At 37.0% G+C, this 19,071-nt stretch overlaps 1 protein-coding gene across 1 annotated transcript in view; it reads right to left on the bottom strand.

Annotated features, from left to right (window-relative positions):
• GPC5 (glypican 5) overlaps positions 1-19,071 on the bottom strand; it is a 1,347,921-nt gene that overhangs the window by 1,041,589 nt on the left and 287,261 nt on the right. Inside the window, exon 5 of the mRNA XM_029210190.1 lies at positions 11,364-11,489. Coding sequence (XP_029066023.1) covers positions 11,364-11,489 — 126 coding nt within the window. The remainder of the gene's footprint in view (positions 1-11,363; positions 11,490-19,071) is intronic.

Consider the following 19,071-nt stretch of genomic DNA (forward strand, 5'->3'; position numbering starts at 1 on the left):
CAAGACTGTAACTGTTGAAGACTGTTGACTTTCAACAGAATTTCCAGCCTGCCAGCTGCCCTGCAGATCTCAGGTTTGCCAGCCCCGACAAACCCATGAGCCAATTCCTGAAAACCTCCTTCTACATGTAGAAGACAGACGATGACAGGTAGATACATACTATTGGTTCTGTTTCTCTGGAAACCCTAACACATCAAATACATTACCATATATTTATCACATAGGAAGCCCTCTCACTGCAGGTTTTATGTTTATACCGTGCCTCTTTCGACCCCACAGAGTATCACCACTTACCTCTGAAGAAACATATATGGAAAATTGAGAAGCATGACTTCAAATTAGATGGCAAAGACTCAATTCCAAACCAACAGTGCCATACATTTTTTACTACTTTGCAATGCTACTTAAATACTCCGTAAAGAAGACATTCATTTTGTTTGATACAAAATAATTTAAATATATTACTCTAAAATGTTGATTTACTGATTCAATATCCCTAAAAATGCCCAGGTCCTGTTTAGAATAATCTAAAAAAGGACCACTGTTTCATCCATATGCATAATTGTCATTTCATATTTAATGTAAAATGTATACGAAAATGTTTATATCATCACACATCATATATTAATACCTTCCTGGCTAGCAAAGAGTCTTCACTTTATTAGGAGGGCTCTCTTGCTGTCAGAACTGCATAGAATGAGGCAAAAGAAATGAGCAGCTTTGTACCAATTTAGGTACAAGCTGGCTGAGGCTGATAGAGGGAACTCAAGAATTAAATGGCATTTCTTAAAATGAAAATACCATTCTTTATATAGAAATGTTATGAAACATTTAAGCACTATCCTGAAAGTGTATAGAGAGCAAAATTTTCTTACTGGTTTTTCCCTTCTCACAACCATTGTTCAGAGTTCTGTACTGTATCGGATGAACTGGCTTTTAGGCTGCTTTCCAAACTTGAGACTCATTTCCTTCATGATTCTAAGACTCTTGGGTTTCTTATTCAATACCCTAAAGATTTATAACTTGGACTCTTTGTGGCTCCATTACATATAAAAATGATTAAAGATAGAGCTTTGAAAGTGGATTATGCCAAAAAAAATACTCAAAAAAAATAATTTGCATTCATTTCTTTCCCAGGAGAAAAAAAAATTAAAACATTCCCTCATTTCAGTATAGTCATGAGAAAATGAAATCTTCAGAACAATGAAATACATAATTATAGTAATCATGCCAGTCAAAACATATAGGTCAATAACCTTCAAATGGTACATTCATTAATGTGCAAGTAATTTCAAATCCGATTTCGGGAACTCATTTGTTTTGAGGAATGCGTCAGCACATAAGCATCCTGATGGTTGGTCAAGAAAATGTGCTGATAACCAATGGGCTGTTCTCATAAAATAAATGAGACTAAACTAGACTCTATTTGAAGAAGAAAGTATCGTAAATCAGTGACTGTTCTCTTTCATCTCTTCTGGCATTTTATTCTAAAATATAATAAATCAGGGCCTCCCTGGTGGCGCAGTGGATGAGAGTCCGCCTGCCGATGCAGGGGACACGGGTTCGTGCCCCGGTCTGGGAGGATCCCACATATCGCAGAGCGGCTGGGCCCGTGAGCCACGGCCGCTGAGCCTGTGCGTCCGGAACCTGTGCTCCGCAACGGGAGAGGCCACAGCAGTGAGAGGCCAGCGTACCGCAAAAAAATAAATAAAAAATAAAATAAAATATAATAAATCATTCACTGATGAATTTATATCCTCTGATATGGAAGTGTAGGAACCAGACTAAGAAATGCAAATATGCACCATCTTTATAGATAAGCAAACTTACAGCTGTTTTACTAAAAAGGGAAGAGTCTTTCACTTCTAAGTTCAGTACGAAAATGAAGGAAAAGTAAGGAACTCCTCAGGCTAAGGTAAGAATAAACTTCCCGGAGCCCTTGAGGGCTGCTGCTGCTTTGCAATAACACAACCTGCACTCACAAGTCTATGGAACTGTGATGAAATCTGTATCCCTAAAGAGATAACAACTTCTGTGCCAAACAGATGGGAAAAGGTCCTTTAGGTTTCCACTTCAGTGAACTTTTATCTTGCTGTCTCTTATTTTTTTTCGTCTTTCTCTACACACAATCTCTGATGGAAGCAAGTAACAAGTTAAAAATAGCTTCCTTGTACCCTGTCAGTCTGGCAGGAAACTGAGCAGTTAGACACACGATGATGGCTGCTGTTCAACCTCATTTTGCTTTAGTGATTCTATTTATGATATGTATTTCCTTCGGGAACTCAGTGGATGAAGAGAAATGACTCTAAGTGTAGCAGTCTTAAAACTATCATGTCACCGAAACAATCTGTTGTATGGCGTACTGATAGTCAGCATGGCTTCAGACATTTATTTCCAGTCAACGGGTAGTTCATTATGATCAACTCTAAGATAGTGATTGACTGTTCCCAAACTACTGCTTGGGAGTAAAATATTTTTCATTTATCTTTAGGTTTTTTCTTTGTATCTTAACTTTTAGTTCTCCCTTGAGAAAACTGATGTATTGCATGGGTACAAGACAGACCACAACTCTCCAAATTCTCCAAAAACTGGAGCATTTGATAAACTGCCTATTAAGATACATTTTCTCTACTTCTATCCTCAATGAAATAATTCTTTCAACTATTCATAAGGCACTATCTCCTACTTCCAATCCAAAATCCCCGATATTAATTTTTACTGACTCATAAACCAACCTTCACATGTCTGTTTTCCAAATGGAAGTTTTCTGATCCATGATAGAAAACCTCCAAAGAAGAGAGAAGCTTAATACAATAGTGTTTCATTCCTACTGAAGTAAAGGATTATAAACTGCTCAATAAGAAGATTTAATCGTTTTTGAATGTTTACTATGTGATAGCCAGTATTCTAAATTGTTGATGTTAATAACTTACTTAATTCTCAAATATGAGATAGGTATTATTTTCAGCCACATTTTAAAGATAAGAAAACTGATGCAATTAGAAGTTAATAAACGTGCCTGAAATCACAGAGCTACAGTGGCTAATCTTTACTAAGAACCTTAGTAGCCTGGCTCTTCAGACTATGGTCCTAACCTCTGAGCTTTTACCAGCTTTCTGAATAAGTGGCTACATTATAATGAACAAGCAAAAGTTTAATACTATGTAGTCAGGACATGCCCATGAAGCCCAAAAGAAAGAGTGCTGAGAAGGAGAAGAGAAAATCTGAAAGGTTACACACAAATGGAAATAATGCTGTTTAAGAGGTCACCAAACTTGGAGCACTTCATTCAAAAATGCATTTGCTCCCATTCTGTTTCTTGCCTCCAGGTCAGCCGATTAAAATTCCATCCAACCTTAAAGATTTTGTAAACCATTCATACTTGTAATCCTTTGAACAGTGTTCATCTCCTCTTTATCTGAATCTGGTAAGAAATGGCTCATGTCTGTCTTGTCCATCACTGTATCCTCATTATTCAGAACAGCATATGTGACAGAATAGACCCTTAACATAATTTTTATTATGCCTTATTTTTTATTATGTTTTATTATAAAATTTTCAAAAATACAAAGAACACCCTGAACCCACAATATACCTTCCATGACTATCCACACACAGAAAACCTTGTTTCACATATAGTATTACCCTCTTCCCCCCGTTCACTGAATTATTTTAAAGCAAATTCCAGACATCATCTTATCTCATCTCATCCATATATATTTCAGAGAATTTATTTGAAATGAATTGAGACCCATATCATATATTACCTCTTTTATTAAATAGTTTTCAAATCTCCTTAAACAAACGAGATTTCCTCCTTATTTGAAAGTCTGTGGGATTTTTTTGTGTGTCTCTCTCGTTTCACAGTATCTGTCTTACTGTGTTCATATTGTGAACATGTGCTCTACTGTGTTTGGAATCTAAGTCCCTGAGGTGGGGACAAAGTCTTACCTTTGTATCCCATTCAAGGTCAATTGCAGTATTTAACACGGAATCTAGTTTTCTGTCTCCTTCCCACCAGTCCCAAATACATGTAAAAGGTTGTATTTTACATCCTTTCTGTTTCCATTTCAGCTGAGAACAAGACGATAGAGAGTGTTCCAAACTGAGGTGCTAGACATAAAAAACAGATGGCTGAAAACTGGTTTTGAGTCCTTCATCTTGGCATCCATCTTAATTGTATTGAAGGATTGAGGTTGAAGAGGCCAAAGGAGAGAATTTCTTTGAAGAAACTTGGACTGCTGTGGCGGCCCATGCCTGTAGCAGAAGTTGCCTGCCTTGCAGCAGAATAAAGAGAGGCAGCTCCACTGAATACAGGCTGTTCTTCCACCAAAAGCAGGAGAGAGAAGCAAAGTTTCTGTGGTCTAGAGTGGACCATGCAGGAGAAAAGAACCCAACCAGAAGATCTCAGCAGAAGGAAGCCAGATGGAAAAGATTAGAAGAGGCATTGTCTTGAGCACACAGAAGCCCTGGAACATCAGTCTTAAAAGCCACCAAGTTAACAATCATCGATGAAAGATACAAAATTATCAGCCATAAAGAATATTCCTTTCTCTCACCCCTTCTCTCTCACTGCTGCCCCATTGTCCTGCCAGCTCCAAACATGCAGGAGTCAGAAACATTGGCTGGAGGACAAGAAGTCAAGGTTGGTACATGGACCTGAAGTTGTTCACCCCCCACTACAGGTGCCCCTGAGACTGGAGCAGTACCTCATGGCAATGCAGAGAAATGGCCGCTTTAAATGAAGTTTTGCGTATCAAGTCAGCCTGGACCTTCTTACTGAATTTAGACTTTCTTCGGGCTGAATTTGATTACTGAATTTAGACTGTTTATGGAACTAATGACAATAAAAGACCCTTCAGACATTTGACAAAAAAAATTCTGAGAATTGGCTGTGATTTCATTCTAGAGACAGGGAAAAGCAGCCTTCAGAGTGGGTTTAGCGAAACAGTTTCTACTTTCACCTTTGAGTCCAGCTGCCTAAATGTAATGATTGTACTGCTTAACAGGAGACGACTGACTACGAAGCAAATAAGCCAGTAAAGAAAGATTCAAAAGAAATGTCTCGGTTCAGAAGATGACACACCATGCAATTATTGCCAAATTAATGGAGCATTTCTTAGAAAATAAGAAAATGTGTATATTGACCTGAGAAGAATGGGTATTTTCCTAGGCTTTAATACTAGTTAGGAATGTCAGAACTTGGAGAAAGGATGATAAAATGTGCATCCCTTTGCTACCTTCTTTTATTCTCTACAGAACCAAACTACGGGATAACTATTTTAGACACTATCTTTTAAATAAAAATTATCTGCCAAGCAAGTATACTACAGTAAGGCAGAAAGATGGTACACAGCCAAGAACTCTACACATTTTATGCTCATTCAGAACCTAATATATCAGTCATACTGATACTTGTCCCATTGGACCTAGACTGTGTATTCTACAACGTGAGGAATTCGACAGTCTCATAATATATCTAAAACCACACTTTTTATTTCTGCCACAAAAGAGCAAAAATGTTTCAGTTCTTCCCATGCTGAAGATAGCAGACTCAGCTTTTGACCTGGGGCAGACCTTGGCACTTTTACCCACCCTCAACCCAGATGCCTCATTTATGATAGAGACAATCAGACCTAATATGTCTCTAAGACAGGAGGTTCTTAGAGTTCTTTAGACTCTGGTTCCACCAAATGTCTATGGAAGTACACACAATGGGACAGGCCTGATCTTAAGCTTAAGTTAGAAAAAAAAAAAATCAGTATCCAGAGTCAGACATAGGTAGAAACTTTCATGATTCATCTCTCTTCTTCTCATTTTTCCAACACTCAATTTCATTTTGGAACCATATATTACCCACCAAAATGTTATCACCAAGCCACATCCCCAAATCACCATAACTTAGTTCTCACTAACACTTATAAAAATTCCTTTTCCTCGGAGTCCTGTTATCTTTAAAAAATTATTGATAGGTGTTCAAGGACATTGCTCTTAGCCTCTCAGATACAGAAGCTGTGTTATAAAATAAATTTCAGTAGACAGGAAGATATATGACATATAAATGCAAAAAAGTATTCAAAGTGTCATGAGGTTACAATAAAACACAATAGAGGGAATTCATTCCACTAGCACCCAAGATAAAAGTGGGAGTTTGGCAAAACTGTATACGCAGTTGTATGGAGAAAATGATTTAGTTGAAAATATTCCATTAATAGTGGAAATATCAAGGTCCATGGCACATTGTTGCAATGGGGTAGGAGTGGGGACGCCGTGTAGTCACCCCTTTTAAGTGACCTCCAATTCTGAACCAAGTAGGACAGGCCATAGGTATGATAACATTGATGATTATTACAAAGGTTTAATTCAGTATTATAAACCTGATTGCAGAGGTAGAAATTGTGAGGGGAAAAAAAAATAGAAAACAGACTGGTGTTCAAGTCATGAAGAACATACTGCCTTTGCATAAGCAACATAGGAAAAACAAGCAGTTGTTACAGTAATAAAATTCAGAGCAATCCTGAGACCTGGCTGGGATTAAAATGGAGTCCGTGATATTTGAAAACTAAGCCAGGTGTTTAAAAAAAATATACGTAGGAAGGTCAGGAAGAAAAAGAAAATTTGAAGATGAAGTGTCTTTCCAGATAAATAATGGGTAAAGGAGAAAAAAAAATAGAGGTTAAAAAAAAGTTATGGCCAGAAAAAATGTCATTGTCATTGTCTGGGTGGAAAGAAAACTGATAATAGATAAGTATAAAATCTCAGATTTTTAAGGTTTTATATTTTTATCTATTTTTTAAAATTTTGATTCTAATATGTTGAGAAGGGGCACCTTATCGTAAGAGTTCAAAAAGAAAACACTGGGATAGGAAAGAAGCATTAAAGAACATTAGCTACGTAAGATGAAGTAGAAATCACGTGGATTATTAATTTTACGGGGATACTTAACAGCTATTGGCTAGTTTAAGGGTTGTTGCGGAAGTTATAAATTCCTGGAGATGGAGGGAGAGTTACTGGATTATCTGTCTATTAATCAAAAGGGAAAAGGAAGCCCTGGTAATTAAGTAGCTGTCACCTGAACTTCTGTACTCAGAAAGACAAGTGCAAGCCATCAAACAATCAATTTGCAATCACAAGGAACTGAGAACAGAGTAAGCACTGGCAGGCCTTTCAGAGAACAATTTTGTTTCCCGATGAAGAGACAGGAAGGGTAGATAAGAGGGACTTTAAGAGTTAAGGGACTATGTGGATTTCAGTAGTAAATTTTCATCGTTAATCAGAAATCATCTGAACTGTGGACCTCGGTGTTGTAATAGTATATATGGTATGCATGCACTCTTTAAAATCATTTGAATTAAAATAGATTTTGTTTCATGAATTAATATGCTACAACTATTTGAGATATTTCATTTACAACCACAGAGGAATTCCACCTCTTTTGATGAGCACAAAGGTGATTTGACCCAATTTATAGGCCTGCCATAATTCTGAAACAATTTGTATGGTTCTCCTGTTCTTTGAGGCAGCACGTCTGTGCACATAAATAATCTGACCAATCATCTCCTAAAAAATGCCTCCAGGAGGAGAAATCTTGCCAAAATAATCACTCCATTCTTAACAATGAATGATATGCTCAATCTTGGCCACAAATTTATCCTATTGATGTGTTTGGTGTAATTTCTCTAGAATGAACTTGATGAGTATTATAACCCAGCACAAGAAAGGAAAAAACCCCTATGATCCCCACATGTGGTACAAATTCACTTGATATTCATTTCTTCAAAATTTGAAGGCATTATTTATCTCAACCAACTGCAGGTCTCTGAAATGAATATTCTATATGGGGATCTTAGCATTTTCACACACTGATCGCTGCTATACTGTTTATTCGCAAGGAAAAAGCAGCTAATAGTTCAGGATTGTAACATTCATTAGAACTTGCCTTTACATCGAAGCCATCTCAGATTACTGAACTACTGAATTTTTGAAACATATCCATTAATGCTTTGAAAAAATTATATCACAAAATTGCTACAATAATCCAATTTGGTTAGAAATGAAATGTAAAAGTAGTGCTTTTATTTCAAAAAAGAATTATAAAATGAAAAAAGCAATAATGGCTCATAATTCTAACATCACTATAACATCTGTTTCCATTAAATATAAATATAATGGAAATATAAAGCCTCCCCAGTATTTTAAATATATTAGCAGTTTTCATGTTAACTGTCCAGAAATATTCTATGTGGAATGAATGTCAGTACTTTTATTTATGCAAATCTGTTGATAAAATATTTAATATCCGGGCTTCTCTTGTGGCACAGTGGTTGAGAATCTGCCTGCTAATGCAGGTGACATGGGTTCGATCCCTGGTCTGGGAGGATCCCATATGCCGTGGAGTAACTAGGCCCGTGAACCACAACTACTGAGCCTGCGCGTCTGGAGCCTGTGCTCCGCAACAAGAGAGGCCGCAATAGTGAGAGGCCCGCACACCATGATGAAGAGTGGCCCCCGCTTGCCACAATTAGAGAAAGCCCTCACACAGAAACGTAGACCGAACACAGCAAAAATAAATAAATAAAATTAATAAACTCCTACCCCCAACATCTAAAAAATATTTAATATCCAACTTTTAACTTTTTTATTGGAGTATAGCTGCTTTACACTGCTGTATCAGTTTCTGCCATACCGCAAAGTGAATCAGCCATGCATAGACATATATCCCCTCTTTTTTGGGATTTCCTTCCCATTTAGGTCACCACAGAGCACCGAGTAGAGTTCCTTGTGCTATACAGTAGGTTCTCATTAGTTATCTATTTTATACATAGTAGTGTATATATGTCAATCCCAATCTCCCAATTCATCCCACCCCCCTTGATATCCGTACATTTGTTCTCTTTCTGTATCTATTTTTACTTGAAATTATTCCACTTTAGCAGATATAAATATGCATCATTTTTGACTGCCACATAATATTCCATTGCCAATATACCATGATCAGTTAACTAGATATGATGGATATTTATATTTCAGCATTGACTTTGCATTGAAAAAAAATCCTGTTCTAAATTTATTTCAAGAACTGGCTGAGCCATGAATGAAATTACAATTTAAATTATATTTTAAAAGATGTCAAAGTACACATGAGAGTTTTCTCAAGATCAAACAGAAAAGAAATACCCCATCAGCTTACTCTGAAGCATTAGGGAATAAAGTTTTGGGAAAGTTCAATGAGGTGATTCTTGTGAAACCTCAGCTGAGTGCTAGAAAGTAATTAGGGCTAAAAATGTTCATTTGGGAAGTAGCCTAGAGATGGTGGTAGGCAGCCAGTGTGTGAGGTTCATCTGCTGGCCCAGAGAAGGAGAAGCAAGGGAGTAGGTTGGTGACCCATGAGATAGGGACAAAAGAGGAGGAAAAAAAACCACCCTCAAAAAAAGGGAAAATGTCAGCTAAGGTGATGAGCTAGAAGGGCTGTTTGAGAAAAAATTAAGCAAAGCGGAAGGTGTTCACAGGAGAGTGAAGTCACACAGGGCCCTTAGAAGCAGCTGACAAACAGGAGGCTGGGTGGTATAGAAAAGGGAAGACAGCAGCTGGAAGCAAGTGAGAATAATGAGAATTGCTCACTTTCTTTACCAGAAATGTGGACACTTCCCAAGGAGGGTTCTTGCTAAAGATGAACTTTGTTTATTCATAAACCATGAATGAGGTCTTAAAATATGTATCATGTAGAAGAAAATATATTTTTGAGTTGAAAATACTCTCCTTCTAAAAAGTTTTCCCAAATCATTGATTTCTCCAACAGTATTTCCTATTATACAAACCTCAGACCAAATAGAGAGGAATGGGACAAATTAAAACTAAGGTTCCTGCAGTTCTAGAATCAAATGTATAATGTAATGTGATATATTAAATATATTTATATTCTATACTAAATTGTTCATTAATCATGAAATTCTCATTAGCCCTTGTAGAAAAATTGTTAATACACAAAAATGTTCAATTCCAGTTTGAACAATGTGAAAAGAGAAAGTATAAGTCAAAGTAGAATTTAATTACTAGGTCTAAGTGGCAGAAATCTTATTAACATGAATACTGTAAGAATTCAAAATACTATGCATGCTATGACTGCTCTCAGTAAAGGCAAGACAAATATATCTAAGAATACATTTCGGCATCCAAGGGGCATAATGGAAAAAGAACACTAGCCATGTCAGCCAAATTTTTTATTTAAATTTAAGTATAGTTCCTGCCTTCAATAACTATTTTCTGTGAAATCAAAGATTCCCTATGAGATATTTGGATGTAAACTACAAGTAATCATTTAATATATCAGGAATGCAACCTTTAACTATAATGAATACGATCACACAGAAATAAACAGATTTTACTACATAAATTTATATTAATATTAATTACAGTATATGTTTATCATAGTAAATTGAATTTGCTAAAGGACACTTTAAATGAACTCATCATTCTAGTGGTAACTAAACTACCTATCTTTATAGAGTAGGTATGTTTATAAATCAGAAAGTTTATCACCTTACCTTTTAGCAGATTGCTCAAAATAAAATACACTAAAACATCCTAATCCAAGCACAGCACAGGTCTACAATCTATGGAAATCACCAGCATTGGAAAATCAAAGGACTAATTCCCGGCCAATTGTACTGACCAACACTATTGTAACAGAGGGAGAATCTAGGACTTTTTCAAGCTCAGGTAATTACTTGTGAGCACAACCAGTTATAGGAAGTGAAGGAAAATAAACTCTAGAAATTCTAGATGGTGAGAAAAAAAAAAGGTGAAAAATTTCACTCCTGAGCTTGAGAACAACTGACAACATACAAATAAACAATGCCTCAAACAGACATACATAAAAGTACCAGCCCTGTTTCCCTCTCCCTCTCTCCCTCTCTCACACACACTCATACACTCAGAGACAATTGTAGGATGAACGTATTAATGCTGCTGTGACATATATCCACATAACAAATCTTTGCACAGGTATTCACATTTCACCGAATTTCCTTTCTAATACTCATAAAGTTAAAAAAAAAAAGATATCTGAGAAACAAGACAGATTGGCTAGAAGTTAAGTAATACTTCACTGAAAAAGTGGGATTGTTGGGTAAGCCACAGATAGAAAAGACGAGAGAACTTTCAGAACACCACAGAATGCTATCATATTTCTAAAATGTCAAAAAGAATCAAACTTATTTTTGACAAACTAAAGAGAAGGAATTAATGTATCCTCTAACCTGTGTGGCAAAGTTAAAACTGAAGTAATGCATTCAAGAACTAGGAAAAGAGGGCAATGATGAAAGTGGCCATTATGTTTTCACAGACCACTACACATAAAATACCTTTTTACTATATCTTCTCCGTTCCAGCATGGCAGTCCATCACCAGCCGCTAATTCATTAGCACAAAGTTGATCAGCCAGGCCTCCGTAGAATGTCCTGTACAGTCGAAGGCTGTTGATAAATTCTCTGAATGGAAAAAACAAAGAAAACAATTAAACCCAAAAATCCATAATAAATGCCAATATAAATAGGATAATTTGTTATGCATAATGTTTAGAATGTAACTTTTAAAATTTTCTCTACTTATTTTCATATATTTTCAATACTTTTCTAACAAGACAAAAACTACATTTTTTTAAAAATGTATTCAAATTTATTCTTTGCATAGAAGTTTTCACTGGGTATGAACTTTATATAACTCCAGGCCCAAGAAGCTGTGAATAGTATATGCATACACACACATACATACACACACACACACACACACACACACAACACCACTTCAGCTTCCCTAAAAGCCCTCACTAGCTACTGGCATCTAAACCACAGTGATATTAACTAATTTCTTTTCCATATAGAAATATCAGAGGCTTATAACAAGCTGACTGATTGCTCACTGATTAAAAGTTTAGTAGACTTCGGTGATTTTCCCATGTGGGTCTTCTCTTTGGGGTCTAAGAACATCAACTAATATGTCTTTACTAAATATGAGAGAACCCAGGTATGTAACACACTTCAGAAGCATGAAAATAAAAGTTATTGGAGGGAGTAATATTTAATACATTTATTAAGTTTTTTTCCCTCTCATACTATTGGGTTGGCCAAAAAGATCGTTTGGATTTTTCCTGTAAAACCTGAACGAACTTTTTGGCCAACCCAATATTTCCCCTTTCACCATCAATTATGGAAAGGGAAAATTCAACAAAAAAGCAGTTTTTCAATTTAGAAATCCAAGACTTTGGAGTTTTAAAACCAAGGTTTTGAGGTCTCAAGAACTTGAGTTTTAGCATTTCAAAAGACCAAGTCCTTAAGACTTTAGCTCTGAACTTTTAAACATAAACAGTTGTTTTGGGGGAAAAGAAAAGAAAAGCCACTAGCCTGATCCAGAGGAAATGCCCCCTCTGGACTAAAAGGCAGGGAGAGGAGATGGAAACGTTGGCAGAAAAGCAAACGTCAGAAATTCGTGGGATGAGTAATTTAAATATAGCAATTATGAAACTGCATTCTCCATTGATACCTTTAAAATGATTTCTTTAAAAATGAAATTAAAGAGCAGGGGTGTCTATAAATTATAGCTGGAATAAACAATTTTTAAAAATTAAATCTAATTTTGACAGCACTAATGCTCAACCATTTCAACTTGTAATTCTCTCTCTTATTGGTTTTCAAAGAACTGTAGAAACTGATGGAGTTGTAAATAACCACTACTCTGTTGGAAGGATAAATATAACTTTCAAATATGTAAGATCTGCAACCACAGAGAAGATCAGAAGTTCCCATGGCAAGTGGCTGGTGAGTATTTAATCAAATTTTTACCAAAGTTTGACCGGACAAGTGATAATAAAATGGTTGCAGGAAGCACAAATCTCTAACCCATGCTCAATCAAAAAAAAAAAAAAAAAAAAGATGATGCTTTATTTTCTCACTAGCACAATTAAATGCTTATCTATATTTTATCGATTTCCTCTTCTAGAAAATAAGTCTCTCCTTGATGGCTGTGTTCCACTAACTGGAATGCATGAACAAACATCAATTCTCATGCTGCAGCTATGAAAACATAATTGATGAAATTGACTGGTTCTTCCTTACAGAGGTGGGGTTTAATGAACAGGAAGACATATGGCTCCTGTCCTGAATTCTATTCACTATAAATGACCACATGTTTGGAATCAAAGAACCTTTTAGAAATGAAGAGGCCTGGCACAAATGGCTGCAAATGTTGAGACCTTCAAATTGATCATGTAAAACCGAACAGATAATTTTTGGCCCCCAAACCTCCTACTTCACTCTTGGTAAATGGTGCCTTTGTTTCATTTCTCCCTTCACAACCAATCGATCATAAGGGGGAAAGTTCACATCGTTCTTTCAGTTCCCTTTCCCAATGCTATTGCCATTGCCTTAGCTCAAGCCTTGATCACCTTTCTCTGGAATTACTGTACCAGGAGAGCATACCTCCCATCGGTTCCTTTAACCATCACCTCCCATCCTCCATGAGAGCCACCTATAGAAATTCAAATCTGGTAGTCCACAGATTATGCCATGTACTTGCTTAAAGTCATCAAGGGCTCTCTATTCTCTACAGCATGAAATCCAAACTTCTTAGAAAGCTACATAAGGTACCCTTCATCTCAATTTCAGCAACAACCCAAACCACACTTTCGGGTTCCACAAAAGTGAGATGCGTGCTGTCCTCCAAACTTACTTCCAGGCCTTTGCCTGCGTTGTCTCTGAAAGGATAGTCTCCTCGAAGATTTCCACTCATTCCATAAACCATCGGCTAACAATTATTTGTCACAAAATACTAAACACTATGGAGTGCCAAGCTCTGTGTTGGCGCTAGAGATTCATAGCTAAAGAAAACAGTCCCCGCCTTCTAAGAATGCACATTCCGGGAAAAATCCACAATAATAATACAGTATTAATAAGTAGTGTCACATTTGAAGACAGAGAAAGAAACAGGAAATAAGAAGATAACATATCAGTGTTCCATGCAAATTAAAAAAAAAAAAAAAACACAAACCAAGAAGCAAGCAACAACAACAAAAATCCAGGATAAACAAAGGTAAAGAGGAACATTGTGTATCCAGAGACTCATACAGTTAGGTTAGCTAGTAAGGAGTGTGCTTATGGGAATCACAGTCAAAGGCAGGAAGAGGCCAGATTATAATCGGTCTTGTTGATCATCATAACATGTTTCAGTTTTATTCAGGTGGTGAGAGCCATTAATTTTTCCAGCAAGCAAGTGACATATCATCATCGCAGTATTGTGGAAACAGAAAAGCAGTGAGGTCACTTAGGGGAGTATAAGCAAGTCCAGAGGGAGACGTATGAGGATGGGGAAAAATACCTTCCGGTCAATGTCAGGAAAATGATAGATTTGAAAACCATTAGGAATCTAGAATTGACAGGTAAAGCAAAGGTTTTAAGATAACTTCTAATTGTCTTCCCCTCCCCAATCAGGTGAACTACCCTTTGAGGGTAGCTTTGTCTTTGTGACTTGCCCTGGGTTCTAGTCATGTACGCAGAAGTGATGTTTATTCCCTCCAGGCTTAAGCTTTAAGGACCAACGTGGCTTTGCCAGCTTCTGTTTCCCTCTCCCCTGATGGCAGGCAATGTTTCAGATGGCAGCTGATCTGTAACTCTGAGGCTTAAAGCCAGAGGAACCGCAGCTTGAGCAGTAGCCCTGCTGGTCTGAAATGGGCATTGGTTGGGAACCAAAACAATTTTTTTGGTTCTAAACCAATGATAGGTTGAGGTGTTTTGCTACCACATCACAACCTAGTCTCTCTTAATTGATACAAAGATAAGAAAAACAAATGAATAACTGATGGATCATAAGTTATGAAAAGAAGAGAGGGGAAGGATTATGGAAAACAGAGTGGTTAGCTTTGGAGCAAATTCCCTGAGACTAAAAGAATGGAAGAAAGTCCACGTGAATGTTGAAATAAGGTTTGATTTGTGAGGATAGAAATCGAGCAGAGAACGTACTTTGGAACTCTATAATTCTGTGTGTGGCAGTTTTGAGGTCACAGGAATGAAGACCAGTGTTGCAAAAAAGTGGTCGCGTTGAAGGACCAGGAGATCTATACTGGATATAGAAAAATAATAATCATAGTTGAATTGGTAAGAAATGAAGGGCTCAAATAACTAGAAGCCATAGTGAGGTTAAAAACATTGACCTGCTGCCACAGCTCCAGTGAATGTTGATCATGAGAAAAGAATCCATACCTCAGTTCCCAGCTTATCCTCAGCCTACTTTAAAAAAAATAAAAATGCACCAGGTCCTCCTTTTCCAGTTGTACATGAAATGTCACAACGAATAAAACATTATATTCTTTGGATGATTCAAAATTTAAGTTGCTGGAAGGGTGACTCTATCCATACATTTATTTTTCTACAGTCATGAGAATATTTCCAGTTAAAATTAGGAGAAAAATAAATTCAAGATGTTAGAGCCTCCAGATAATTATCCTTGAGGAGCTGTGTTACGTACATGTTGTTTGCTCATCTTGGTCTTAAGACATCTCAAGAATACAGAAATCAAACATTATTAAGAGTAACACTCCAAAAATATTTTTTAAAGAGGAAAACATGCTTTGCCAGAATATTTATTCAAAGCCTATATGTCAGGGCCACATGCGAACTTATAATTTCTCATTTGGGATTACAACAGTCTAACAAATGATTTCTCTGACTAGGTCTGCCCTCCCATCTTCCCTTCAATGCATGCCCCAAGTTCTTACCAGAATTCGCTCCAGAAAACAGCCATAACACTTTCCTCCTTTAAAATCCTAAGCATTCAGGTAAAATGTCTTACCGTGGCTCATCATCTCTCTACTCTTTGCCCCTTAGTTGCCCTGACAGTCCCCCTTCCCTCCAGCCTCACACCCCAGCCAAAACCACACACTCATATTGCCTAAGAAATCTCAATATTTACTGCATAGGATGCCACCTTTTCTTCTCCCCAGAATGGCCTTCCCTCCCCACTTCTCCCTGTCAACCATCTACCCATCCTTCAAAATCCAGCTTTATCCTCATCTCCTCCCTAACTCCTTGCCTGACCAGCCTGTGATGCTTCTGTTGGTCTATCCGTTTCTCACGCCACACTTGCCATCTGTTTTATAGCCCTGGTTATCTGGTATTATATTTTGCTGTCTGTATATCTGCCTCCCTGATTAAAGGGTGCATTCTCTGAAGACAAGAGCCATGTCTGCTTTATATCCCCAGGGTCTGGACCACAGTGTGGTACCCCACAGGCACCTAACAAATTCTTGTTGAATTGGCCCCAGATGCGGTGTTAGTTTTTAACAACTTCCAGAATTAGACGTTTCTACAATGAAATACAATTTTCAAAAACGATAATGATAAAGTCCTTAAAGAGCACAGCTGACTTGGGGAACTTTAAATTACGGGACCCACTCCTAGATTGTGAAGCTATATCAGAAAGACCTTCCTAGAAAATGGAAGGAATCTCAAGGGCAGGACTACAAGCTGTGCCAGATTCTACTAAACAGGTTCAAGGCAGATTCTATATTATATATAGAACATATATAGAGACTATATATATATATATATATATATTCTTATGGAGAGAATATAGAAGATCTCACACAAAAACACGAATGATCTTTTGGGCCAACCCAATATATATGTGATGCTGAAGTTAACATGTAGTGACACATTAACATTTAGTCACACTGTGGTGTAAGATAGCCATTATAATTAATATATCACAGGTATACTATATTATAAAGACAAGTTAGAAAGAGCCTTAAAGATCATCTGATCCAGTAGTGCTCTGTCCTAAATGCACTCTATCATCACCAAGGAAACATAAACTGTATGCCTAGATTTCTCCCTCAGACATTCAGATTTTGTGCTCGGGGTAGGAACCAGGGACCTGTGTTTTTCTGAAAGCTTCCTACAGGATACTAATGTGCAGCCTCTTACTTTATAACTAAGGAAAGTTAAAACCAAAGAAGGGGAAGGACTTGTGAAAAGTGACTAAGTTAGTTATTTATTAAGTTAATTATTTAGTCAAGCATTTAGTTAATGCAGACCTTGACATCGTTGTTTCATTAATTAATAAAAATGCCATGATTTTGCAGTATCGGGCAGATATTGGATATTTGACAAATCAAAGTTGAATGACTCTTTATGGAAAAGAATATTTCTCTGTTTTTAAAATTTTACAGAAATAATCACGCTTTTCAGAGAACACAGTAGTAGACTGGTAGACAGATAGAAAACAGATACATCAGTTCTTCCTGCCATAATCTGCACTTAGAAAGTAACATGTTTAGACAGGATTTATCTGTATCTCTTTACCAATTTGAAAGATCTGGTGCAGGAAGCAGGGAGTGGAGAAAATTCTGATCTCTGGCTAATGAACAGCTTTGCACACTGTGCTAGCACAGGAAAGAGGAAAAAGGCTGGAACACAATTGCTCATTCATAGCTTCCAGCCTTGCTTGCCCTGAGCCGACTGACTGGAGAGGAACATGGACCAACATAGTTAGTGCTTCCTTGCTTCCCATGCCCTGGAGGCCTGCAGTGCCAGAAAGTCTCCTGATCTGTCACGTGGCAAGAAAAAAAAAGGATAGGGATAGAAAAGAAAAAGAAAGAAAGGAAATGCAATTCACCCTGAAGTAATCATTTCTAGTTTGGTTGACACAGGAATGTCCAGTTACTACTCTAAAACCAAGTGACACTTTCGACTGGCTTTACCATTATCATTTGACTTTAATCATTTTTAATAACAAAAGTAACATATCTTTTGGTGAACAGTTAAATAACTAAAAGGCACATGAAGAATAAGTTCATATCTGTCCCTCCACAGTGTTTCTCCATCCTCCCTCCTGAGGTAACAAATGTTAACAGCCTGGGGTGCTTTCTTCAGTTTCTTCTACGTGCACCCTAACATAACCAAAAACAGACAGAGACAGAGATGGTTTGGTTTTACAAAACTAGGGTCAAGCTATACACGTACATGCAATTGGCTCTTCTCACTTGACAATATATCATGAACCCTTTACAGGTTAATAAATCTAGGAGTTACTTATTTTTATACAGATGTATAATATTCCAAAACCCAGATATAGCAACTCTAGCATAATTTATTAAAATAGCCCACTAAGCCAATTTTTACTTTTTAATTTATAAGGCTGACATGTTTCTCATACGTATGGTTTAAAGGGTGACAACGGCGTGTTTCAATCTTTGCTGATTTTCTAGAGAGCTGTTTTCACTTAGGCATATGGCTCCAATCTACATTTGATTTTGCATTTCATTTCATGAGACGTTGCTGGAAACAGAGCTATGTTCAAAAGTCATACCTCTCAGTCTTAGGTCTTCATCTAGTGGGCATTTGTTTCAATTTTAAAACATTTATCAACTGCTACATAGAACACTTCCTTGCCTTTTTTCCCTTGAACATGATATAAAAGACTATTTCTAACTTTGAGCAAAGCTGATTATCTGGAAAAATGTTGGAGAAGAACCTGATTTTCAAATGGAACTTTTCTCTGTGGAATGTTTCAGACCACACGTTTCTGTATTTAATGATATATATTGATTTTTTCAGCCCTCACATCAGTCCACACATAATACAGAAACCAAATTAAAAGCAGTGCCTCTCACACACTGTTTGAAAATATCTGTAGAACATAGGTCAAATGTGCAGTTTGCTGGTTAATGGCCTGAGGCAGAGTTAAGGTTAATATGGCACTAATGAACAGGCTCAAACCTGTGGACGTGTCTGACCACGGTTGTCAAACAGGAGACATTTAAAGTGTCAGTCTCCTGCCCCGCAGAGGAAATACATAATCACATGTTTCTGGATAAGGGCTATTTTCTCTGGCAATTCTGAATCTATATTTCATCATCTAACTTAATTCTCAACGAAGTCATTCTATTTGACAAAATATTTGTATAGATCTTGAGAAGGGATTTCTAAAGATTTCTTTAGATTTCTGTTCTATAGCAATAATGGTTCTCGTTGTAAATGCTTGAAAATAATTAAATACATGCAGGCAGATGGGCTATAGGGG

Source organism: Monodon monoceros, unplaced genomic scaffold (assembly GCF_005190385.1).
Source record: "Monodon monoceros isolate NGI ecotype Baffin Bay Population unplaced genomic scaffold, NGI_Narwhal_1 Super_Scaffold_8, whole genome shotgun sequence".
Lineage (NCBI taxonomy): Eukaryota > Metazoa > Chordata > Mammalia > Artiodactyla > Monodontidae > Monodon > Monodon monoceros.